A 25,743-nucleotide genomic window follows, 5' to 3' on the forward strand; every position below is an offset into this window, starting at 1 on the left:
TGATCACAACTGATTTCCATGTTCAGTCTTTACAAGTTAGACCAACTGCAGCATCTTATCAAAGTTGTATTGGTATGTTCTGATGTATATATACTGATTATGTTTTTATTTATCTCTGAGAATAGCGAGGAAGGGGTCAATGTGAAAATACAAAGAAAGTATATTGGTCTCCAAAATAAAATAAAATCTTTATTTTCACTCATTATATTTTAGTGTGCTTTTTAAATTTTTTTTTTAAATATATCATGTCAAAGCTGAACCACCATTATTTCCATTTCTATTAAGCTGACTGGAATTCCTGATGACTTTTAACTGCTCCATGCAGCTATGTGATTGTGTTGACCTATCTGAAAGGAGATTTGCTTCAGTGGACTTGAATTTAAGGTATACGCCGCACCTGAGCAGCTACGTAATCTCATGTTGTTATTCTAGCAGGCTTTAGTTTAGCACACAGGCCTTGCAGTCTGACCTGAGCTGTGTTTGTCAAACAAAAGTAAATCACAGCGTGGCGGGGGGGGGCAGGACAGAAGGATAGTGGTTTGGTGTTGCTTTCCCTGATCTGCGTAATCAGTTTATGAGCTCATTTTATAAGAAGTATACCTGCTTTGAGATAAACTATTAAATGTGAACTCCTTTAGCGCTCATGTCGAAACTTGTCAAGTTGAAAATTAAGCAAAGGTTCTGTTTAATTTGCCGTGTGACAGTTGTTAGCATTTAGATTTGTAATGCCGAATGCAGACGTCCTTTAAAGAAGATGACATTTGTCAAGAAGGTTAAGGGTCTTAAAGGAAAATCAAGATGTTTTGTTTTTCATTTCATTCTTTCGCAATATATCTGAGAGTCGAGGAGCATCATGGGAGCTCATATGTTACTACATCGTGCCGAGAGGTCGGAAGGGGGGGGGAGGCAGAGCTTCAAACACCAGACGTTCTGCTTCGTAACGACTTTGGCTCCGGGGATGATCCCAAGTTGAGAAGCTCGTCATGGTGTACAGGACAGGCCTGAGAAATCAAAGAGCCAGAGCAGCACAATGGCCTTGAATCATTAGCCAGCATAGAAAAGACAAGGTCATTATTGAGACAAGCTGCTTTTCTGTGAAGCTGCTGCCAAAATTGTACCTGAACTTTAAATTCGTTGAAAGCTTTTATTTCACTTAAAAGTCCATGTATAAACCGTCTATCACTTTTTTTTTTTTGTATTTTTTAGTATCCCCCGCAGAGTATACGTTTTGTCCCTACACTTCCTGTGACACCTTGCATTCATAATGTCTTCCTAACTCCTTTGTTGGCTTTGAACAAACACTGGAGGTGATGTAGGCAAGCTTCCGTCCATTCTCTGATAAATCAAATGCTTGGTCCTATTGGTGTAGATGTCTGCTGAACGGAGCAGACAACAACCCAGTAGCTTCACAAGTGTCCGGCTGTATGGCGGTAAACCTCGTAAATCACACCATAATGGATCATTTAGGAAGTCAATAAACGGGGAAGAGAGACTGTCTGCACAATAGGCCTTGTGCTTCACTTATCACCTAACATGTGTCTTCCTTGGCCCTTAAGGTCAGAGGTCAGCCTGGTTTAGGGATGGGACATAATCCGTTAGGGTGCACGTGTGTGTGCGCAGTCAATGCAGTCTCTCCCTAAGCCTTCATGGATTATATTACTAGCTCAGATGTCACACTGAGACTGATTATTTAGACATTGTGAAAAAGAGCGTCCAAAAGAAAATAACCCGTTGCCCACAAGCCAAGATCAATGTTTTACCTCACGGCTAAGTTGGTTTTATTTGTTTTTTCATATGTGAATTAATACAAATGTATCTAGGCTCTCGCTGTGTGGTGGGGATTTGTTTTGATGTTCCACGTAAAATGTCCGTCAGCAATATCACACATAGGATAAATCGTAGCAGGTCTCGCGCTGTTTGAGAGGCCGTCGTAGGGACAAATATGCAAAGCATGTGTTCTGTTGTTTAGGTGGCGGACTGCAGCTAGTTTACCTGGATCGCTTTCAATAAGTGTCCCCATGCCGCAGGAGGGTTCCGCACGCCGAGGTGAAGCGAACGCCACCCCGACGGGCCCGTCACAGCAGATGTTCCAGATGCAGCTGAGTGTCAAATGATGTTTCGGGTGGCGGCATCGTCCATCTTAGCTCTTTTAATGTGGGAGCTCCTCTGCATCCTGTCCCTGCTGGCATGACGAATCGAGGCACATCGACGGTTACACACTTTAAGTAGATTTGTGCAAATGACACTGAAATATTGACTTTTAAAATGGCCCAGACCTTTTGAAAGCGTGGCAGTACCATTTCATGTGCATGAGTGGAAATGTAACACACAATATGTATGTGAATACATCTTTGAATGCTGCGACCATACTGATTATGTTTAGTTCATACTGATGTGTAATTCATCACAGTTTCTCCAGTAGGCGCAATTTCCCCAATTTTCCACAGCCTGAGGCTTTCAAAGTCATGTCTAGACTGATGCATATATTATACCAGGGACACCCATTCACTAAGGACTGTGTCTGAGCGCGCAGCATATAAAGAATCTTTTCATTGTTGTGCACAGTTTGGTATAAATTAAACAGCTACAAATAGGGAAGGCCTGAAGAAAATAGCAGTATTGTGACTGAAATGTTGACATTTTATTACTTTAGCATTTCATCTTACATTACACTCTGTTGCACTTCATAAATAAATACTGACCTGAACTCTGCTACATTTATTTTACAACTTTATTTATGTAGTTGGGTTTTCTGATTCATTTTCATAGATTAAACTAGCCAAAAGCAGACAAAGTAGTATCTTAACATGCTTATTCAGAACTTCATAGGCCTTTATAATAGAACAAAAAGGAGTCAGCTGCATGCAGACTGTATAAAAGACTAATATGTATAAAGCCTGTGTATACTGTCAGTCGTTAGTGTTTAGATAGTTTAAATACTTTTTGCTGACTTTAAGTGGTTTTCTTAGAAGTCGGTTTGAAAGTTTTTATGTACTATTTTTATTAGTACCATATCTGCAGAAATGGAAATATAAAACACTTTTGTGGTATTTTTATTTTATTTTTTAAGTTCTTTATTACCTCTTTATTCTGAATTAACTGAAAACTCTTTTACAGTGTATTTTAAGATGTGTTTGAAAATGTAAAGACATTGTTAAAACTCAGTTAAAAAAAATTGGATGCATAAATAAATTAGATGCAGTTGAAATCTTTATGGACATCACATTTCTATTGATATTAATTATGAGGATAAATTTAATAAATGTCTTGTGACTGTCAAAGTTTTTTTGTGTGTGTGGTCACTGACCTTGGGGGTCAGAGTTACTTAAACTAGTTTCACCGCACTACCACGTCTATTAGCACAGTCACTGATGTGCCTTCTGTGCTGTGAAACCTATAATTAGTCCCAATATACCCTTTTGACCCTTTCTAACCGACTAGTTACCCTCGCCTAACCTTATCACGTGTCCCGGGGGTACATATGCAGTCTAAGGAATAAACTCCTACTACCTGGCTGGTCTTCAACAACCGCCGGCCGGATTCAGCTCACACCGAATGGCTTTACGCCTCCAGACCGCTGCTTATCCCTACTGGACACGCATGAAAGAAAATAAAATAAATAATAATAATTAAAAGATTTTGTGAATTATTTTTTGATGCGGGTAACATATTTGCTTTGCTTTTCGTAAAAAAAATTTTTTTAAAATCGTTTTTAGTGATGCATTGTGACTCCATGTGGAAGAAATTTAACAGTTAAACCGTTAGGTGGGTAATGCAACACCACACACGCGCGCGCGCGCGCGCGAAAAAGGCCTCTACCGTTTCTAAAATTAAAACTATACCTTGTGAATGTAAATAATACACATACATAGGTAGAGTAGCATGCTGAGTGAATGTGTATTTTTGTTTGTTAAAGAAACAAATCAGCTTTTCTTTTGCTAGTGTTGGGCAGCTAGCATAAAACTATTACACATCCGGGTCCTAATTAGGTTTCTAACGAAACCTTGCTGGCGCGGCCTGTGTATAAACCTTTGTTGCAAACGCAATAACTTTAAACTTTAGTCCCCACCCAAACAAGCGAAAACAATTATACATCTAATTAGCGTTTAAATGAGTGGAAACATTATTTAACCTCTGTCACCTTTACAAGCCATTAAACAGTCAGGCCAGGCGCCCTCGGGCATCCCCCTCTGCTAAATGACGGCCGGCTTCGAGAGAGAGAAAAAAATACATTATTGAAATGAATCATTAGTTTACGTTTCCTTTTGTATCGTGACAGGCACAAATCCCAAAGCAGAATTTCCCCCATTTCAGACAGATTAACCTTGACAACAAAGCATTCCTCAGAGGGCTTCAAATAGGAGATGGAAATGACCGCACAGATAAGAGGAGGGTCACATTCTCAAAATATCGCCCCACTGTCCTATTATATATGAGCAATGATATCCTTTTGACGGGAAAACGACAAATGTGGGGGTTTTGTTTTTTGTTTTGGCCTGTTTGCGCCCCATACAATTTATTTTCTATGTTTTGATAAGTAAGTGCCTGAAAACATGAAAATTACTTCATAAGTATAGTAATAGCATGACATTCAAAATTCATTGTCTATGAGTCATACATATGCAATTTGTATCTTGTTGTATCAATAGTACCAAAAGGTTTTAATTTTAAAGACTTTTACTGCCGCCTTGCAATAAATTTAATGCATTAAACTACTAAACTGCAGTAATGTGAACAGAGCCGATTTACTCTACTTGAGGATATAAGATGTGTGGTTGATGAATGCATTTGTGTATGAGTGTGTGTTTTTATGAATCCAGGTGCAGATTTTAACATTTTGAACTATAAAGGGCTCTTATGTTTACACAGCTTCCAAGTCATGCCTGCCAGTGACTGAAACAGCAGCAGGGGACACCGCGGCCTATTTCAACAGGGCAAATCCGGTTGGAGAAACTTGAACAATGCTGATAGAGAGGAAACCCTCTTCAGCATGTGAGTGGAAGACTGGCACAAATACCTCTGTTTTTATGAATTACAAGAATTTAATGTTTATTTTATAGATACAGAACAGTCATTCTGCTTCATTTATTTACTTTGAATTGCTGCAAGTCAGTGCCATGGTACAAGCTTCTCAGAGCGGCTCAAGAGTGTTTCAAAAATCAAATCTTGACGTTTTTTTCTTGTTTTTTTTTTCCTCAAACAAAAACATTTCAATGTGTTTCGGCACACCCTCTCTCTCTGATGACATGCAAACGTCTCGTCTACCTAGAAAGGCTGATGGACTATATAACATATGGCTTTTTTGAAAGCAATAAAAACAAGGCAAATCAAAAAGTGCATCCAACACACAAAAAAAAAAAATCAATTCCAGTCTGTGATGAAAGTCTGTGTTAAGTTGAGGTCTCTCCTCTGTCCTCACTTTGCTGGCTCAATGTCTGCACTGCTCAGGTAGGAGGTGGCCTGATGTAGACCTATTGCCATTTTCAGTTCAAAGGTCAAAGCAGACCTCTTCAGGGGCCTAGAACAGATGCCCATTGTTGACGCAAAGATGCATTTCCTTTAAATAAATACAGCAGGGTTTATCCAGCAGAAAGGAGTTTCAGCCCGTGATTGCACCCTGCAGGTTGCTTAAGCCATCGACAGGCAGGATTGTGTTTCCTGTCTGTTTCCATTCCCACAGTGCTGCTTGCTGTTAGCCCTGGTGGACAGCAGTCATTATCTGGGCCCATAGTCATAGTTAGAGGGGCCGCTGGTGGCTGAATACATGTTAGTTGTGGCAGGGTTCATGTGGTGATGGTATGTGTGTCCTCTGATACTAGGTAAAGGGTAGGGTGACGGCCTGGTCTTGGCTCCCAGGTAGTGTTCATAGGTGGTGGGGTACTTGTAGGGGTGGTGGTGCAGGGTGTCCGGGGGTAGAGGGTGGGGATCTGGCCGAAGGTCGTGGGGAGGGCTGGGCCGGCCGCTTGTGATCGGGACGGCGTGCAGGCCTCCTGGGACGGGCAGGGCGGGGCTGAGGACCCGGGACATCAGCTGGTGAGCTGGGTCTGCGTGTATAGGCGTGCCGCTGGGGTCTCGCTCATATTCCCGCCTACTGTCTTCTGTGAAGGTAAGGAGACAAGAACAGTCAGCCAACATGCAAATACCCACCACTAACAATATTTTCATAGTTTCTGCACTGAAAAGCACAATAAATTACTGCAGGTACAAGTTTTTGAATACTCAGTGTTTTTGACTTGTAGGTGTTAAGAGATTGCATATAATGCTTAATAAATAAGTGCATTTTTTACAAGTGTAAGCAATGTTTAGGTAACTATGAAGTGTACACAGAAGTCTGTCACATTATTGTTTAAATAAAAAATTCTGCATTTCAGTCGAAATGTTGCAGAATAAATTCCAGACAGCAGCTTCCCAGCTTATATTTCTCTCAGATGAAATGTACCATTTAAAGCTAATAGGAAGCTCCCACTTTTATAAACATTTAATTGATTTAATTCTTATTATAGAACTACGGTAATAAATACGTCAGTCATCGTCATGTCAAAGAAATCTAATTTCCATTGCCTGCTTTACTGCGGTATGACGCTGCGGTCTGTTATAAAACCACATAAGAACCCCTATTATGTTTGCAGTGGATGACATTGACTGGCTGATATTTGATGTTTAATTAAAAGCCATCACTGGCCTGATGCTGCAAATGCATCACTGGGCTTCTGTTAAGGATAAGGTGGGGAAAGAAAAAAAAAAGAAAATTAAAGAAGAAGTGAAGTATACTGACAGCTGAAATAAAAGATGTTATTTAGAAATGCTGAATGAATTTTCAGGACTATATTTCATGTTTGATAGCAGGCGTGAGTTTTGAAATGAAACAAAGAGCGAGCTGCAGACCTTTCTCTGTGCCGTTCTGCTGAGGGGGAGATGACATTGGGTTTCTTGTTCTGGCAAAGGCACTCATTATTGGCAGAGAGCCTGGTCTGTGATTCCTGGGCCTGGAGCAGGGAGAGTGGATTCAGTTACTCATTTAATGAATGTCAAAGGCACAGTTTCTTTATTATGTATTAAAATGATCCACATTTTAATCTCGTGGATGAAATGTACACAGAATACAAATGTGGAACAGCCGTACATTACTCAGATTATGTTTTTGTTAAATAATAAAAACAATCCTCTATAGTTCTGTGCAATTTCTCATTGCTGGTTTTAAAAAATGAAGTGATCTGAGTCATTTCCAGACATGGAAGCAGTATTTCCATTTGTTGAAGTTGTCTGAGTAAAGTATTTGGGTGGAGTTTTGCTACCTTGTCTCTAATGCCAGTGTCTGATGATCTGTTAGTGACAGAAAATCACACTTGGCTGAGCTTCAAACAATATCCAGTAATTTCTGAAATTTACATCACCTTGTGTTCTTTCCTGTGGCAAGTTCCACCCCATCTGCCCCATGTGAGACATTAAACAAGCAACTAAACTATTTTGCAAAAGCTTTCTGGCCCTGGCCTGCTCTGCAGTGCAATTTTTTTTACAATCATGTGGAAACATGCCAATAAAATGGTGGCCTAATATATTTCATTGGAAAGCTCACCAATCCTCTGGGTCACAGTCCCTGAAGCCCTTTGCAAAGGGGTTACTGGCTATCTTCAGCTGTGTGATCTGAAAGTAAAGGGCAGCATAAAATCAGTCATAACGCTAAACACAACGCCTTTCCCGCTTACATCACAGCATTTACTTATTAGAAAGGATAGCAGCGAAAGTCAGGTGTAATACACAGAACACTCTGTCATAATAACACACACAGCTGTCTTAAATGCAGGTTTGATGGCTACAGTATCATGTATATTTCATTTATTATTATCATTACTTTTATTATTATTATTGTTGTATGTAATTGTGCTCTTCTATAGCATTTACACCCATATAATGTCATATACAGACAGGTTTGCATGTGGGGTAAGAAAAGAGTCAGTTATTATTTTTAATATCACTTTAATAGCTTTCTTATCATAATGATCATCATCATATAATTTTATTATATTTCATGTTAAATGTATGTGCATTTTTTTTATTTTATTTTAGCTCAATTTACATTTTATATGGAAGTAAGAATCCTTACGAAAAGACGCAGAGCGCCTTCGTGCGTAAAAGTAATTTATTTACCATTTGCCATAAACATTCAGCATCAAAACAGAAGCGGCTTGTTTTTAGTCTGTGTCCTATCTCCGTGAGCTAACGGGTCTATTAATCACCGTCACGCAGCGGCTCCCACACACTTGGATTCGGTGTAAATAGCTGAAAGGAAAACTGAAGCCAGGTTCCTTCTATCGTCGTTATGAGTCGCTCCAAATAAGCGATGAGCGCACTGATGTTTGAATCTAAACAGACACGGGGACTGATGGAAAACAGAGTAGGGAGCACGCGGGGATGGGGTGCAAGCTGAGCTCACAGAGCAGAGGCAACATTTGGGCGAAAAAAGCGGAATTATTTTTTATTTTTTTACGCAAACGCATAAGACAGCCTCGATTAAACAGTAGTTAAAAATACACATTTTAAAGTCTTTAGTTACTGAATTCGGTTTAACGTAACACGCTTACATTACCTCTCTGTGCTGATACGTTATTCATGCCATAACTGCACTGCGCGCATCATGTTTGAACAACACACGGTTTCTGTGTGCGTTTAGTTGCTGGCTTCTCTTGCACGACAGACCGTATTTGAATTTAGATGGAGGGTCATAAAAGTCGCTTACCCTGTGGTTCTGGTACGCTGTGACCGCTGTGAAGCGGGTTTCCTCAAAAACAAAGGTTTTGTAATTCTCCTCTGCGTATTTCTCGCTGTCCTTCCGGGGATCCACATAAACCACATGAAACCTGGGCTGGTAGCGGTGCATGGAGTTCAGAATGATCTGTAAAAAAAAGCAAAGCAAGCCTGCTCAAGGACCGTCGACTTAAAGTGTACAAAAAGATCATCTTTGATCGCATGCTTCAGAAAAAACCCAAAACAAAACATGCGATTGAAAATGATCACTGACGAGAGATTTAATGAATAATTAAATAAATAATCGACAATGTTAATTTAAATTGCACTGGAATAAGGTAAAACGTGGTCAAGACCAAATGAGACCCGGGTTCGATCTATGAAACGTTTTTACCGCGTCGGCCATCTCCACGATTGTATGAGCAAATTTGGTAATCTAAATAACACAATACCCCGAGGGAGCCTGGGTCTCCCCTTAAAATCCGTTGGCATGCAGATACAGTTCTAGCTAAACAGTAATATTGTAAATATTTAAGGGCCGACTGAGAATATATCATGTGGATGGCTCTCATTTAAACACCGATTAGGCAATAACAGAAGAAAACTAACTTTCTGGTGAATCCTCGGGACACTCGATCTGTTACAGATCATTGTTTTTCAGTATTTGCTTAAGTCCCCCAAACTCTCCTGATTTTACATCTAATGCAAAGACAAGGAAGGGTGGTGGAAGGGTTTGAAATGATTTCCAGTGGTGAAATACTCAACTTCCTTTCAGGGATTTTTGGAGGAAAGCCTCGTGTGCGGTGCCGTGTTTGAGGACAGAAAATAAGCGTTTGGCAAAATCAAAGTTTTAGAGAAAATATCGTTTTTTTAACTACTACAAAATAACTTATATCGATCAGTTTTAGGGGAAGAAAATGTATCTCTCTGTATTATTATTATTATTATTATTATTATTATTATTATTATTATTATTATTATTATTATTACCGGGATTTAAAATAAATACATAAATACAACAATTCTTTTGATTTTTTTGTATTTTGACCGCTTAATGTGGAAATGTGATTTTATGTTAAATTATGCTCTCTAATTAATCAAACAGGCCATCATCTATACTATCACTGTAATTAAATAAATGGTTTTATATTTTTCTTAAATGATTTTCTTAGGGGGAAGAACACTTTATCATTTAACGAGAACTCATGAGGACAAAGTACCCGCTCGCTGTGTGATTTTTCTGGCCAAGCTTGGGCCTCTTGAGCACTCATTTAATTCCAGTTTTGTACTCACATGTCCGTTGTCATCCAGAAGGTTGTTAGTTAACTTTAGTTTATCAAATGAGACGATCTGCTTCATCCACTGTGCGCCTTTGGCCGGAGAGTCTGGGTGGTAATGGACCCTGCCCGGTGTGGCGGGATCAGCTTTGCCTGCCACCAGCCACGACGAGCTGTGGAAAGCATACCTATGAGGGCCATAAAAGGAAATTAAGACCCAAGGTTAGAAGTTGCTCGCTTAGGCATGCAAAGTGTCTATGCATGTGTTGGCGTGTATGAAGAGTAACGACGCTACATAACGCTACCAAACGCTTTAAGATAAAGGGAAAAATAAGACACTTAATTGATCGTTAATGTCAGTATTTAGTCACCAACATGTTTGCAGTATAACGTGGATAATTGTTGAAAAGGATGTGTCTCATTGTTAAGTTCTTAAGTTGTGTTTTCCAAGTTTTTATGCTCATTTTGCTCGGTACCCCAGGGTGGGTCTTAAAAAACCAAGACAAGCACAATGTTTTCCTGTCCCGCCCTGACTGAAAGCGGTGTTTTACTTGTCTGAAGACACATGAAAAGTTACCTGTAACGTTTGTCATCTACAGGCAGGAAGTCCATCAGGAGCATGTAGTCTGCCATGGGATCCATCCCAAATATTTTCACTTGGAAAGTTGGAAACATTCTCCTGACAGAGGAAGAAAAACACGGGGCGACTGTTAAAAAGCAGCAGCTTTAAAGCGGCTTTTAATGATTTACGCGCTATTTTTCTAAAACTAATCATCAATGTGTGTGTGTGTGTGTGTGTGTGTGTGTGTGTGTGGACGGTGAGTTAGTGTAAGAAAACAAATGATTATGAACAAGTGTGTGTGTGTTTTTTTTAAAGTGTGCAGTTTGCAGAAAGAAATGTTGCTCGAGCTTATTTTTGCCCGAGCTCGAGGCTACAACAAGGTTTTTAAGCTCTTGGAAATGACGTGATTTAGCCCGTGCGTAACCGGATAAAAAGTCTCCCTCATCTCAACGGAACTTTGCGTTTGTTGCCATTTAGCTGCGCTGTTGTAACTTCTGGCTGTAACTTCTCTCCTGGTTTTTTGATGAATTCCAGAAACATGAAGATCTAATCACATGTGAATACACACGTGCTCATAAGCGTCACGTGCTTTTTACAGAGTACGGTTTAGAGTTTTTGAACTTTCCATCATCTTGACTATAGGAAAAATAAATAAATAAATAAATAAATAAATATATGTATATATAAATTGAATCTGCAAGCAACAACAAGAACACTCCTGCATACTGATCCACTGATTATGTTATTTTCTTAACAATCATTTTCTCAGTTGACAGCAGAAAATAGGCCGAATCCCTTTTGTGTGTTTTGCTCTGCGTTTTAGTCTACGCTCTGCCCCCTGCACTGTGGCGCTTGTTTTCTTCCCATGCACTACACGGGTTACTATGTAAGAGAGATCCATATCCTCCAAGAACATGAGCCGAAAGTTGAGTAATCCGCCGAGACAGTGAAAGGGATCCTAAAATCAACGCTCAATTAACGTCAGTGTTGTGGCTAGGTGAGGCTGAAGGAGCTTTTAAAGTGCTGTGCTGCAGATCTCCTTTCTCCTGTCACGCAGTGCACGGCGTGGAAACTCAACCCACACTTTTAGGATTTGAGCAATTATGTCATGCCACTTTACATAGATGTGTTTTTTTTAATAAAATAGGAAGCATGGTTAGCACGATGAATGTTAATGTGGAACACTATCGGCTCTTCCTAGGGGTCAGAGGTCAGGAGAAATGTGTTTTGCCTAAAGAGACAAGAAGAATGACGTGTTTTTTCAGCACATTTCAATAAATGATCATATTGTGTTTTATTAATAACCAAATCCAATAGATTTTAGTCCATTAAATGCAACCAAAACTGAGCGCGTGGAGCGGCGCTTCCATAATTTTGAAATCGAAGAAAAAAAGAGAAGAAAAGAAACCACTGTAATCGGCTTGTAGGATCTGATCCTACATGTAAAGACTCATAAATTTTACGACCACAATGTTTTTTTTTATAACAGCAGTGCGTAAAATTGGGGCAGGATGAGGGCGAAGAAGCCCAGGAGAGTCACACTTATCCTTATTAGATCTATAAAACGCAACTGGATGATGGTGTTTACAGCCGGCACACACACACACACACACACACACACACACACACACACACACACACACACACACACACACACACACACACACATACAAGCCTCCTTGTTTTAAAAAACCGAAGCGAGAAAAAAAAATACATTTTCTAAAGCAGTATGATTTGATGGACAGAGACGTGTGAAAAGTCCGCTGAATATTATTTAAAAAACATCACAGGCCTTCATGTGCATGGCACAAAGTGATGTTTTGCGTCAGCTGCCTGAGCCCATGACGTTATTTAAAGTAGGAAATTATATATATATGACTAAATAGCAAGAGTGAAAAAATATGGAGTATTTTCTTAATGAAATTGTTTTTATTACATTATATAACTTTATTTTCTAGTCTATACTTACAGTTGCTAATCTGCACAGACATTCGCAGAAAAAATAGTTGCTTATCCTTTCCCGGTTTGGTTCTTTGCTCAGATGTTTCAGTATATATTAAAGTATTCTGTCCTATATTATTTTTCGAGTCTGCATGAGGAGAAAAATAACTCCAGCGCCTCTGGCCTGTGTGTAATGGGTACTCACCTGCCGGCCTTGGTGACGATCATCTCCGTGCCTAGCTGGTTAAATTCATCCCATAAAGCTTTCATCTCCAACTGAACGTTAATGTTGGCAACTTTCGGGTTCTTCTTCACTATAGTTTTGCTGTTCGGCGTAGAGTTTGAGGACGATGAGGAGCAATTGGCGGTCCCGTTGTCGTTCGACGGGGCCTGGCCCTGGTTGGATCCCGGATAGTTGTAGTTGTGTTGGGCGGCCGGGCAGGGCTCGAAATGGGACTCATGCTGACTGTAGGGGTCCCCGGGGGAGGGAGAGAGGTGGTAGCCCCCCGGCGTGTTGAGGCTGCTCAGGCTGCTCGTCGTGAAGGCTGCAACATCGCAAAAATGGGACAGCTGCGTCAGCCACGGACTGGATATGGCTGAAATCATCCCAGAAAACTAGATTTTACTAAATATGCCTTTCACTTCAAGTCGATTATAACACAGAGTGAAAAACAGAAGCAGGATTCAGCGATCCCCAGAGGAAAGCGTCAAGCACGAACGCACTCGTTTCGGTTTAAAAAGTTTCCGTCTCGGCTGTTCGGCAGTCCCTGAGGTTTCATCCACTGCCAGCATACTACGGGCTGCCTGATCTAAAATAGGAGACCTCCGAAAAGCAAAGAAAAGAAAAGTTTTCCCCAAAAAGCGGTGCGGGTCCCGTAGAATCTCCGAACTATTCGAGGAAACTAACTCGGAGTGCGCATGAATTGGTTTTCGCTCGTGATCGATCGCGCTGTGAGCGGCCTCTGTTGTGCGCTGCTGCAGTGTGTTAACACTGCACACCAGTCTCCTCTCTTATCTGACGCAGAGGGCCTCCCCTTTGCGATAAAACCGGTTCTTATTTCTATTTAGATAAGGAACTGCAGGTAATGTGCCTTTTCTTCGCCTTGCAACCAGACTGATTGACAGAGAAGTGCGCCCCTTTTTAATGGCTTTTCCGGCACCCATTTAACTTTTGGATAAGGATATCGCCCACATCACCCCCGTTAACAAACAATGGAGGATGTGCCAGGCAGAGGGGAGTGCAAACGCTCTACAAGGTAAACACACATTGATTTGCATGAACAAACAAACAGGCAGCAGGTGACTGCAGCCCTCTCCTGATGGACAAATAGACGCATGGGATGGATATACAGCCCCCCACCCCCCTCCAAGCTGGGAATGATTATTATAGTCTGTTTTTACCATTACGCACGGGGCGCCCGTGTAAACCCTCCTCCTCTTGGCTTCATGCTGAATGTATGTGATTCTGTCCACGAATTAAAGTTGTTTCTTGGTACACCACTTTGGGATTTTGGCACGTTTGAAACCCCCCCCCCCGCTACCCACATTCTGACTGTTTTGTTTCCAGACTTCTCCTCAGTGATGGTGAACACGGCGATTAAAATCTGCAGAATTTTTTTTCACAGTGGCTCAACTCTGTGACACTTAAAAAAGGAAACAAAGCTGTAATTTCCTTCCATACTTTCCAAAACAACGCACTCATGCGCGGTTTTGCGCATTTCAAAAACGTCGGAGAATCAGGCAAACCCAAAGTTGCTAGGGGGAGAATTTCGGGTGAGACGTACACATGCTACATCAGCAAACACAATTACCTTCCATTTCCCGGGTGACAGTGCTGTAGTGCATTTTAAAGGAACTGTGGTTATGCAGGTCTGACTTGTCCAGGCCGGTGCCGTGTTTTTCAAACGCTGCGTTTCCTGTTTGCTCTGCAGCCGAAATCAGAGAGGCAATACTGAAAGCATTTGCCTTTGGAGAGAGGGGACCGCCGTCGTCCATAGGCAAGAGATCGAGTCGTTAAAAGCCGTCCCTCCTCCTCCTTTTCCCCCGCTTTCCAACCGCGCAGAAAGCAGGAGAAGGCTGTGCACAACGGAGAGGAACATGCGCTAAAATTTGGGGGTGGTTTCTCACATTCCGCCACTGGCTCTCCGTGGGTTCTTATGAAGGTTTTCCCACGATTACAGTGAAGACGCCAAAAAGCCTGGCGATGCTCCGATTTGCGTGACGAACCCCTAAACGCGTCCTGGTGTCAAAGCATAGTTCATCCGCTTAGAAGCGAGAGAGCGGAGTTTCTCCTCCGATCGCTGGCGGGGTGGTGTCATCTGAGTCCTGCCTTGAGGAGAAGCTACTACTGCTGCGAGAATGTCAAAAGTGAGCGAGATCCACGCCTCCCCTGCATCACTGTAGGAAAAAAAAGTGTGCGCGCTCTACACTCGATGTTTTATTTCAATAAGACCTTGTCAGTCATTTGGATTCGACTCCAACGTCACCGCAGTGTCCCGTCTTTAAAGAGCGCCACTTTTCCAGTAAATTACGCGTATGTGCCGGCGTGCGCATACTTAGATTTCTCGAGAGTTTGCGTGGAGCACGAGGAGCAATAACAGCTCCAAATCTGACGAGTGCTTTGTGCGAGGGTTCAGATCCAAAATGCAGTTTTCTTTAAAAAAAGAAATATGGAGACAAAAATAAATATCAAGTAACCCACACATCTGACTTCTTTCTCAGATGCTTTGAACGTTTAGTGAGTCAAAAAAAAAAAAAAAAAAAAAAAAAAAAAAAAAAAAAGAAAAGAAAAGAAAAGAAAAGAAAAGAAAGAAAGAAGAAAAAAGCAGAATATAACGAGAATATGTTTTAATCCAAGCAATTATTTATCTGAGAGGCGCAGAGATGGAAACCAGTCAGAATGCAGATGCACTTTTGACTTTTGAGGAGTGTCCAGCCCCTGTGTGCACACATTTTTCCCCAAAAGCCATCACATTCAATTAGTTTCGTGTCAGACACACCTGGATATACACGACACAGACTCGCAGAAACAGCACCCTTGCAGTCAGTAAAAATGAGAAGCATACACACGTGGCATTTCAGGCTGGAGTTGGACTTGACCTCTCCACCTCCCGCCTTCAGTCTCGCTTTGTTGGTTCTCAGCTTATCGAGGTTCAACTTTAATGTGCAGCGACTCAAGATGTGTTTTGCTGGAAGCTGGTGCGATAGCGACCGGATAGAGTTTAATTTACACTGGAGTCAGTGAATTAAGCGCGAAAGCAGCAGCGGGGTTCTAATGGGATAAAGCAGTTAGAGGATTAGGCCTATTTGTTTTGGATGTTTCTCCATGGGAGGCAGGGAGCATAAATAAACCCCTCCTAGATAGATAGATAGATAGATAGATAGATAGATAGATAGATAGATAGATAGATAGATAGATAGATAGAAATCGAATTGGTTGATTTATTTTGCATTGATCGCTGTCAAAATATTGTAAACCATCACCCACATGATGTATTCCTCCCGGCAGTTTTTTGTTTTTAAAATCTGATATGATGCCATCGATACCGGCTCACTTCATCATTGCCAAGTCGGAAGCCTCCTTTGTAAATAGTTAGGTGATAACAGACAAAATACAGGAGCTCAGCGAAATGGGAAGAGACTGTGTCGGAATTCGCTCAGCCGAGGCACAGTGGACTCAGTAAAATGTGAGCCTGAAGATAATAATAATAATAATAATAATAATAATAATAATAATAATAATAATAATAATAATAATTAATTCGCCCAATACGGGAATATTCAGACCAGCAACCCAAAATAAAGGCATAGCAAACTCTTGCTTGAGTGAATAAAATGCTGAATTTGAAGCTTCAGGGCGACGGAAATTGGGATTTTTATTTTGCCTGTGAGAAAGAGATAAACTCATTTTTGCATCGTGGAAAAAAATAAAAATACCTGCAAACTTTATGTTAACAACAACAAAACAAGATTTTAACGCTGATGATCATAAAAAGGCAGCCAGGCTGACCAGAGTTTAGTAGTTTTCCCTTTGTTTTGTGTTGATTTTAAGCGGCTTTACGCGTTTTTATTGAGTTAAACGGAGCTTTGTGTTTGGACTCTTTGGGCCTTTTTACTCTGTACTCTCTGATAGAGTCTGCAGACTCTGTCACGAAGAGTTTAGCTCATATGGTGCAAAGCTGACATCTAGACAAAGTGAGCAAAGTATGTAAACAGCTCCGGCAAACAGCTCTCACTGATTAGAGGATGCAGGCCCGAACAGCATTTCTCGGCCCACTGGCTGATGGATGCAGAACAGGAATATGTGACATCAGGTAAGGTGCTGTTGATCTCTGAGGATAAAATCACTTTTACTCAACCCGGAGTGATTTTTTACTGAAAAGTCCATGAAGGAAACGATATTTTCTACCGAGGCCAAATTAGGGACTAAGTGCTGTAACAAAGCATCTGAATGAATTTATAATTGTAGGCTCGTTGTGGAAATTAAAGGCCATTCTTGGATTTGGTGATTTGAAAGTTCCTGAAAAGACATTCAAACATTTTACTTTGGTGTTTGACTTGAAAGTACTCTTGATACAAATAAAAACACGTGAATTTAATATTTTTTTCTGTAAGAAAGAGCTAAGTGAACTTTGAATTTTAATTACGCATGATGGCTCTGCTGACACGGAGTAATTCGACATTTTCACCTGGAACTCTTTATTTTAAAATTTTATTGTGGTTAATTAATGCACCGCAAAACGCATTCATGCTTTAGACTGCGCTCCAGTTTTTCCTCTCATTAATACAGGATATGCTTACTTCAAAGTAAGCACAAGTAAGCATACCCTGCATAAAGGTGTAAAGCTATTCTTATTTCTGTTAATGAAGAGACAATAATGATTTGGGGTATCAAAACCACTCTGGTGATGAGTGCCACTTTAAATTCAAATCATAGGTTTTTTTTTTTAAAATAATTTAAAAATATGTTTGCACTTGCTTCGGTCCTATTATTTACCTGATCTGCCGTTGTTAACCTCCAAAGGTGACAGAAGCCAACAGAAGGTAAACCTAGAGAGACTTTGAGCCAGTTGCCGTGCGTCTTGACGCACAAGAATATTCGCGCAAAAGTTTTCCGATAACAATTTTCCAGAATGGTGTGATTGTACTTCTGTCTCAGCGACAGTGCTTCTACACGTTTGGGCAATCAGTCACTCACACACCGCACATATTTATGTTGTCGGTGGTCTTCCTGATGGTCTCCTACAAGAGAACCGCTGGCTTCTGTTCCTCCAGTAGGAGAGGCCTGTGTGGTCCTGTATGTCCTGTTTGTGGTAACATGACAAATCACCAAACCACAACCTCTTGCCCGTGCCTCATTAAATTGCACAGATCCATCGTGAAGGCATCGATGGTTGCTATTTTCGTGTTATTAGTAAACAGAGATGTGATTGGGTCGTCGGGATATCTGCATGGACATGTGGGCGCGCGCTGTCTCCTCTGCGTCTTTCTGCTCGATCCCTCTGCTTCTCCCAGACACTCAAACTAAAAGAGCTTATCATCTCCTCTGATGTTTGTACCTGTGTGTCGTGGAGATGTTTAATTAGGCTGTCTGTGCCGCAGTCAGCCTGATAAGATTATTATTTACGCGCTCATATTATTTGACAGACAATAAATCATAGCATCTTCCGCTGGTTATAAAAACAAACAAACAAACAAACAAACAAACAAAAACACAACAAACAAACAAAACAATGATTTGCACATTCTACCCGAAGCTATTGAGACCTGTGGAGACTCCACGTATAAAACTCCGTGCTATCTAAATAATGGTCAAAATCTCAGCATATAGAGAACTGAGTGAGAGGAAATACGCCGCTGACCGCTAACAGCAGAAGGCCCGGGGTGTCCACGCTCACCGCGGGGCTTCAGGGAACGCACAGAGGCGCACTTTACGCAGGAGGGAAGACTAAAACATGCCTCATATACAATCATGACAAGGAAAACTCATGCAAATAAAGTTCTAAACATAAATAAAATGAACTTAATTTAACTGAAATAGAATATATTTATTTTCAACTCCCGTAAAATAAATATAAGCAAGCGAGCCGTTGATTAAACTTATTCTAGAAAAACGCTCTAATTTATGATTTTTGTGTTAGTTAATATGAAATACATGTATTTATCAATAAAAACAGTGCAAGTAAATGTTATAATTTGCTACCGGAAACTCTGATGGTTATTAATAGGGCTAATAATAATAATCCCCCCCCAAAAAAAAAAAAAAAAACCAACAAAAAAACTAAACTAAACTAAAAACACACATTTCTTTTGCTATAATATAACCCAAGCTTTGTAGGAATAACTCATCATAATGCGATCTTTTTTCGGTTAAGTAATCAGATAGAAATTTATTATTATTATTATTAAAGTCTCTCATGTAAAACATTAAAAAGGGACATGTTGTTTGTCTTTTCAGTCGATGGAAACGTTCTAGTTTCTTACAGCGCTATGGTCTAATTTTGTAGGCTGCTTCAGTTTGTGAATGCCTCCATTTACTTGTACGGTTAACAAAAATGTTCCCCCTTTTCCCCTAAATGAGCTGGCATTTTGAGTTTTTTTCACTGCAAAAAAAAGTCCAAACATTTGACCACAGCGATGAATATTTCTCTTATGTCCATCATAATTTTGTTTTTCATTGGGCTATTTGTAAGTCCGTTTCTAGGATCTGTCACTGAGTGGTTAGTTGGATATTTTGAAGCCTTTCCCCCGTGGAGTCGTTCTGTTGGCATTAAGAATAAATGAGAAAAATCGTTGATATAAACTCGTTATTATGTGCACGCAAATTTAAAATCGTATTGTTACGATTTTAACAATGGCGCAATGTGGCGCTTAAATACCGACGGAATTTTGCGCTCATGCGGTGTTCCAGATGTTAGCAGAGCTACCGCATCCTCCAATAGCCTTTCAGCCATGCGTAAAGGCGCACAGTAATGGAAATATGCCACCAAAGCAGTATTGCATAAAATGTAATCTAATAACATGCAAAGTATAATAAGACGTGTTCCTTCCGTATCTTATGTGAATTAATTTATTGTGAATGTTTTATAATTGGTAGAAAATCTATTTGTCTTTTGGGGGGGGGGCTCTTTCTTTTCTTTTCTTTTTCTTGGAACATTACACTGAATGCTTTAGTTTTAAAAAAAGAAGGAAAAAAAATGAGCACATTTCCGTGCTGACATATTAATGTGCTTTTCCTGTCCAGCCCTGTTCTTCTTTGTATTTGGGGTCATCATAAAAGCGTAAAAACACAATGGAAACGAACTCAATGGCCGACCAAAGGTGAAAATCATGATTCCTTCAGTCCCAGGCAAATTCCAGAATATATTCCCACACTTTGGAAAAACAGACTATAGACTTTATTGTTAATATTCATGGCAAATAAGAGGATGCAGGTAATTGGTTTTTGGAACAGCTTAACTTAACAGGTGTTTAAAAAAAAATCTTCCTACAGAATACATGCATTGCTTAATAGATTCTGACGTTTGACATCCTCATTTCCCGTTCTGTTTGTCCAAGCTGCCAAGCATGCAAAATTAAATAGAAACAAAGGGAAAAAAAGCACAGATTTGACTTTCTCCCTCCCCCCTTTGCAGTTGTCTGGGGAAATGTGTGCCAGTGCTATTTATTTATTTTGGGAAGGAAGATCCTATCTCCACATGTCTTCTCAGAGTTAAAGAAGACAGGCCTGACAGCTGCCAACTGTGCCCTTCAGCAGGATCTCTGCAGCCTGGTCAGTATGTGCTAGCTTTGAATCTCTGCGGCCCGACTACACCTCAAGCAACAGTGAGCAGGAGAAAGGGGGGAGCAGGCAGTTATGATTCAGCTGCTATTACATTCCTATTAAATACAGTTTATTGTGAGGACCTGCAGAGAACATGTACAAGAGTGATTCTATAGATAATTAAGGCATTAGTTAGTCGTGGTTCTCGTGCATTTTTATCCTGAGTTTGCTTTCTGGAGTTGTTATCGACTGAAATTCTCATAGAGAGAATGAGAAAGCAAAAAAATAAGTTTGGAATGTGAGTGTAGGACATAGGAAGGGTGGAGTGGGGGGGGTGGAGGCCGCTCAGAGTCAGATCCCTTTTCAAAATCACTTCTTCTCTTTTCCCTCCCGTCTTTGTTTTAAAACTGGGAAGCTTTTAGCTTTTGAAAAGTATCCTTTTCCTATCTGTTACACGGCGGCCCCAGTCGTCATCACCTTGCCTCTCCTCGCAGCCCTATTGGAGCTCCGGTAAATAGCTGGCATTCCTGCCACAAAGAGCCGATGATGTGGGCCCGGAGCCCTCCGTGATCTCCCCAAATTAATTAAGGTCTTTCTTCTCTCTGAGCGGGATCTGCGGCCTTTGTCTCTCTAATACGTCTTAAGCCTAGTATTAAATGGAAGGGCAGAGTCTACGCTCATTATAAATCTGTCACTGCCTGCTTTGCTCCTCCTGGCCCGGCCCGTGATCCTAAATAGGCTTCAGTGTAGCTGAGCAGCCATCCTCCAGTCTGGCTCTTGCCCCCTTGCCTCCTCCTTATCTGACGCCCCTCCTTGCGCCCCACTGGCTTGGTATTTATTTGAATATGAGAAGCCCTGCTTGTTGTTCCTGGCAGGGGGGGACTCGAGTCTGAGACCCCCACCTCCTCACCACCAAAACACCACCTCATGCCCCTCGCTTCTTCCATCTCTCTATCCCCCCAGAATGGAATCTGTCCTCCCTCAGCCACCTCGGTTTGTTCACTCTTCGCTGGCCTCTGCTGATTTTGTGAACTTGAATCCCGACCCTCTATTCAGACCCCATCGCAGGCAGGTTCACTGTGCATATGCGTTTATCGTCAACTGTGTTCCCTTGCTAGCAGAAATTAATATGTGTGTTAGCGTATTTAAGGTCCTGAGCCAACAGGGTGGCCAGACTCTGCTTCTTTTCTTTCAAAAACTCATCTGAGAGGATATTTAATAAGTCTCCGTGGCCACAAAACCCACCTTTCGGGGACCAATCCCTTTCCTCACCTCCCTTCCTCCCTCTCACTTGGCTCGTGTGGAGAACGGGTCCAGCCTCAGGGGTTGGTAAGATGATGAGTCCTTCGTATGTCTCGGATGTAAAACAGTTAAGGTGTTTAGTGGGTTTGGCAATTAATTCTGTGACTTCAGGTTCAAGATCATCTTTTTGCCAGCAGCAGAAAATGGATAACATGCCCATGAGAGCGACCCCCACACCTGCCAACCCCTGACAGTGAAATTAAGAGGAGCAGAGTCATGCAGAGATTTGACCTTGAGGAATGCCAACGCCACACCCTCAACTGGAAATGCAGAACAGAGGAAACTGGAAAAAAATATGCTACAATGCTGCTTTTTGTTTGGGCGTACAGGAGATTTGGGTTGATGGGGGAATATCAGGCTTTCCTGTGCTCCTCTTCCAAGATGAAGCAGGAAGTCACAGAGGAGGTAAACAATGTGCAGAAATTTAGCCAGGCCCAAGCGGAGTGGAATTTAGGGCACCATCATCCCTGTTGGCATTGCTCTGCTCCAGTTAATAATGGACATTGTACCCACCCACCCATCCCCACCCCCGCTTCCATGCAGCAAATATTTCCCCATCTTAGAAAATGTTTACATTCAGCTTAGCTCAGTGTAAAATGACCTGCAGAGACTCGGCTCAGTGGTGGTTTCCCTTGCATCAACCACATCTCAGGCCTTAAGGTCACAGATCTTGCTCTGTTGCGTCTTGTCCCCCCCAGTCACTCGCAGAATCTGTCAAGAGCAAGCCTCCACCAATCAGAGCTGGCGCTGGGCAGTTTGATGCTAATTACAGTGATTCATCTTGTCAGGCACTTCCTGCCACCACATGTTGGTTTTGATCTCTTCCTCCACAGCACGGTGACAGTGAACGATGAGGGACCATGTGGCCCGGCACTGTGCCATGGAAACCGGCACCGGAGTCTCCACGCTGGCCCCAGCACCAGCACGGAACTGCATGTCAGGGTTTGGAAAGAGCAAGTCCAGTAGGGAGTGGGGGAGATTTCGCCGGCTGGCTAATTGCAGACCCAAAAGTGTAACTTTAGGTGATAGGGGGATTAAGGCATGTTGACTTGTGTTCACTGGGGGGCTAAACTGACACTCAGTTCCCCCCAGAGCGGACAGTTCCTGAAGCCCCCTGGAGTTGGCTGGGCGGTCTGGGTCACATTAAGGGGGTACTGTGTGGCCTGTTAGGGCAGACCACATGACCAGCTCCTCTAAAACAAGCACTGCTGTGTCCATAATGTCAAACACTTCCTCCATCTGCATCCATTAGCCAGCTCTGGTGGTGGTGAGGAACATTTGAGAACCCAAGGAAAACAAAAGGTCCAGAGATTATGCTGCACAGCTATAATGAAAAAGTTCCCCCTCTTATTTTACTGAGCAAGGAGGAAAAATGTACTTTGTTTCATAGCTTGAAATTAAAATAATATTTGATTATGTTGTTTTTAGTATCATTTATATACAATGGTCAGTGTTTATTGTAATCACACAGGCTGTTTCGAACATTTGTGGCCGTGTTTGTATTTACGCACTGTTTACAGCCCTGTGTGGGAGTTCTAGAAAATGTTTACTCACACGGATTCACAAAAAAAGTATTAGATAAAAGTCATATTTTATTTATTTTACGGTCCAGCACACCAGGCTTCAAAAAATATTAGTAAATGTCATCTGTTTTTCCTTTTTGTTCCTTTTTTTTGCATCAAGGTTATCAAAATATATAATATTTATCACACATTCTTATTAAAATACGCATAAAATAGGCGACACGATTAAACAAATGCTATACGCTAACATTTAAACTATCATTCATAAGAAAACTGAATAATCACACATCACCCAGAATGTTTATTAATCATTTGTTTTATTCATCGAAGCATTAAGAACTCGCAAAACAGTAGCACTAGTATTCTTCATTATACACTGTAAATGAAATATGCAGGAGACGTTCTAAAGTCATGTAACTAAACAAATTAATATACATTTTAAAATATTCGAGAATTTAATATTTATTTATGTATTTATATCTAATTTTACATTATAAAACAAAACTTGGGTTGTTATATTTTGTATTTATTTTTTAATTAGATTATTTATGTTTGAAAATAAAAAAGGCCTCCAAACCATGCAAAGTAGTATATAATAAAACCAAACTAAAACAAAAATCAGTCAAATCAAATCAAAATTTCCTCAATCAGAAATGATTCAAAATGTAACCTTTTTTCAATGAAATGTTTCTGATTTTACAATAAAGCTCAATAAATAAAGCAGCATTAGAGTTCTGTTTAACAAGTATGGCTGCCACAGTTCAAAGACCACTGATATCAGTTTACCCCACCCTTACTTCCACGAGCACTTATTGTTCTCTTCTGCTTTGTACAACATGGATGGAGTTTCTGACAGTCGAGCCAGGCGAGAACAAATCTTTCTCATCATACGTGCTCCATGTGGCTCTCAGTGAGAGGCCCTAAACACCGGAGTGAGCTGGATGTGGGGAAAGAGAGAAAAAAAAAAAGCGCCCTGTTGTTTGGGTCTGATTTCTTAGCTCATTAATCTTCACTGCAGTCATACAGTTTGTCTCACAGACTGGCATATTTTCAGCCAGTTTGAATGTAATGATATTTATGAGAACATGTCCTCACTTGCTGTATGTGTCTTACAGTATCTGACATCATTGTCCTAGATACCGAGTTGTGTTTACATATGACTAAGAGGAAGAAGGCTGGACATTAATATTCTTCACTTTGTGTTTTTTTTAAAATTTCCCCTCTCAGTAAATTTGTAAACTAAAACCATTTTTTTGCCGGCCCGCAACATCCTTCCACAGTTGTTTTAATTACTGAGGTACATAGAAATCATGTAACTAATAAAATAAGCTTTGATGTTGAAAATTAATCAAACTATTTTTTTATTTTGTTAAAATCTGTCCTTTGGAGCGACGTGGTATTTAAAAAAACAAACAAACTTAAAAAAAAAAGAAAAAGAAAAAATAAAATATGAAAAAGGCTCAATACGTAAAAAAACCCCAACACATAAGATTAGTTGATAAAATGCAGCAAATATCAGATTCTTTTCTTTTTTTAAATTTCATATATTAACCCAATTTTTACACACACAAATCTTAATTTTACATCCAAAACTTTGTTCAATAACACGAGTAATGAAATAATTATTTCACAGAAACATGCATTTTTGATTAATTGCTGTTTTGACAGCTGTAATTTATTCTGGCTCAACTGAACCTTCATTAAATTCAGTGTAAACAGATGTAATGTTGCATACTTTATAAAACATTATTCATCTGCTGGCTGCAAAAATAAATCACTGCTCCACTGCCGGTCCGGCTTGCAGCAGGTTGGACAATGTGAGCGACTGTGATCTGTGCATGTGTGTGTCTGTGCGTGTGTCTTTAACTTGGAAAAAGCAGTAGCTCCCCTGTGTGGTTTGCTTGTGTAAGAGCACCTGTCACAGGGGGAGAGGTGGGCATTTGGGCATCAGGGTTGAAACCTTGCGGCACAGCGAGAAGTAGGGCTTGCTTGATGAGGTGCTGACATTAATAAAGGCAATCACTCTGTCACTCAGTGAGCCTAATGTACCTGGATTAAAGCAGCCGCTTAACTGGAAGTGAAACGTTACCTGGAAGCTTTGAAATCATGCTGCAATGAGGCTGCTGTGCGATGGGCATATAAATATTACACGCATGTGCTCTTCTAGTCGAAAAGAAACCCAGGAAAAAAAAACAAACAAGCTCTGTCATCACACACGCATTTACACCTTCACAAGACCTACTAGACCTGAAAACAATCACTCACATTTTTGTTGTTGATTTAGCAGAAAAACTGTCATTCAAGTTTCTGTGATACTTAGCTTAAAAGTATTTCTCCTCTACCTGATTTCTTAGTTCTTTGCATATTTGTAACACTTAAATGTTTCAGATTAACAAACAGTTTTTAATATTACACAAAGATAACCCAAGTAAATACAAAATTGAGTTTTTAAATGATGACTTTATTTATGAAATCATGTGATTTCATTAAAAAAATGTGATTAAGCACAATTTATTTGGTTTGATTTCACTGGCCACAGCCTGATTAGGCCTGATTACTGCCAGACCTGTTGACAGATGTGACAGAGTAGCCTAAAAGATCTCAGAAATCATCTCTGTGTCTTCTGTGGAC

General features: G+C 40.6%; 1 protein-coding gene across 2 annotated transcripts; it reads right to left on the reverse strand.

Annotated features, from left to right (window-relative positions):
* Positions 1 to 5,715: 5,715 nt before the first annotated feature.
* tbx1 (T-box transcription factor 1) lies at positions 5,716 to 14,520 on the reverse strand. Of its 2 annotated transcripts, none has more exons than XM_085367847.1 (8): positions 14,337 to 14,520; positions 12,731 to 13,070; positions 10,600 to 10,701; positions 10,039 to 10,210; positions 8,738 to 8,893; positions 7,577 to 7,644; positions 6,886 to 6,986; positions 5,716 to 6,098 (listed from the first exon to the last, which is right to left on the reverse strand). In XM_085367847.1, the coding sequence occupies exons 1-8, from the start codon at positions 14,518 to 14,520 to the stop codon at positions 5,716 to 5,718; spliced, it is 1,506 nt and encodes a 501-aa protein (XP_085223973.1). The 2 variants fall into 2 exon arrangements, with proteins under 2 accessions (XP_085223973.1, XP_085223972.1); XM_085367846.1 differs by having other exon boundaries at positions 12,731 to 13,121.
* Between the last annotated feature and the right edge of the window lie 11,223 nt (positions 14,521 to 25,743).

This window comes from Diplotaxodon limnothrissa, linkage group LG12, assembly GCF_057381915.1.
Source record: "Diplotaxodon limnothrissa isolate DT_005_m linkage group LG12, D_limnothrissa_male_GT1.1, whole genome shotgun sequence".
Lineage (NCBI taxonomy): Eukaryota > Metazoa > Chordata > Actinopteri > Cichliformes > Cichlidae > Diplotaxodon > Diplotaxodon limnothrissa.

Excerpts from the sequence above, each read along its gene's own strand:
- tbx1 (XM_085367846.1), bottom strand. The coding sequence starts at position 14,520 with ATGGACGACGGCGGTCCCCTCTCTCCAAAGGCAAATGCTTTCAGTATT. Across the intron at positions 6,987-7,576 it reads GACTGTGACCCAGAGGATTG|GCCCAGGAATCACAGACCAG; the intron begins GTGAGCTTTCCA and ends TCCCTGCTCCAG. Across the intron at positions 6,099-6,885 it reads GCAGAACGGCACAGAGAAAG|AAGACAGTAGGCGGGAATAT; the intron begins GTCTGCAGCTCG and ends TTACCTTCACAG.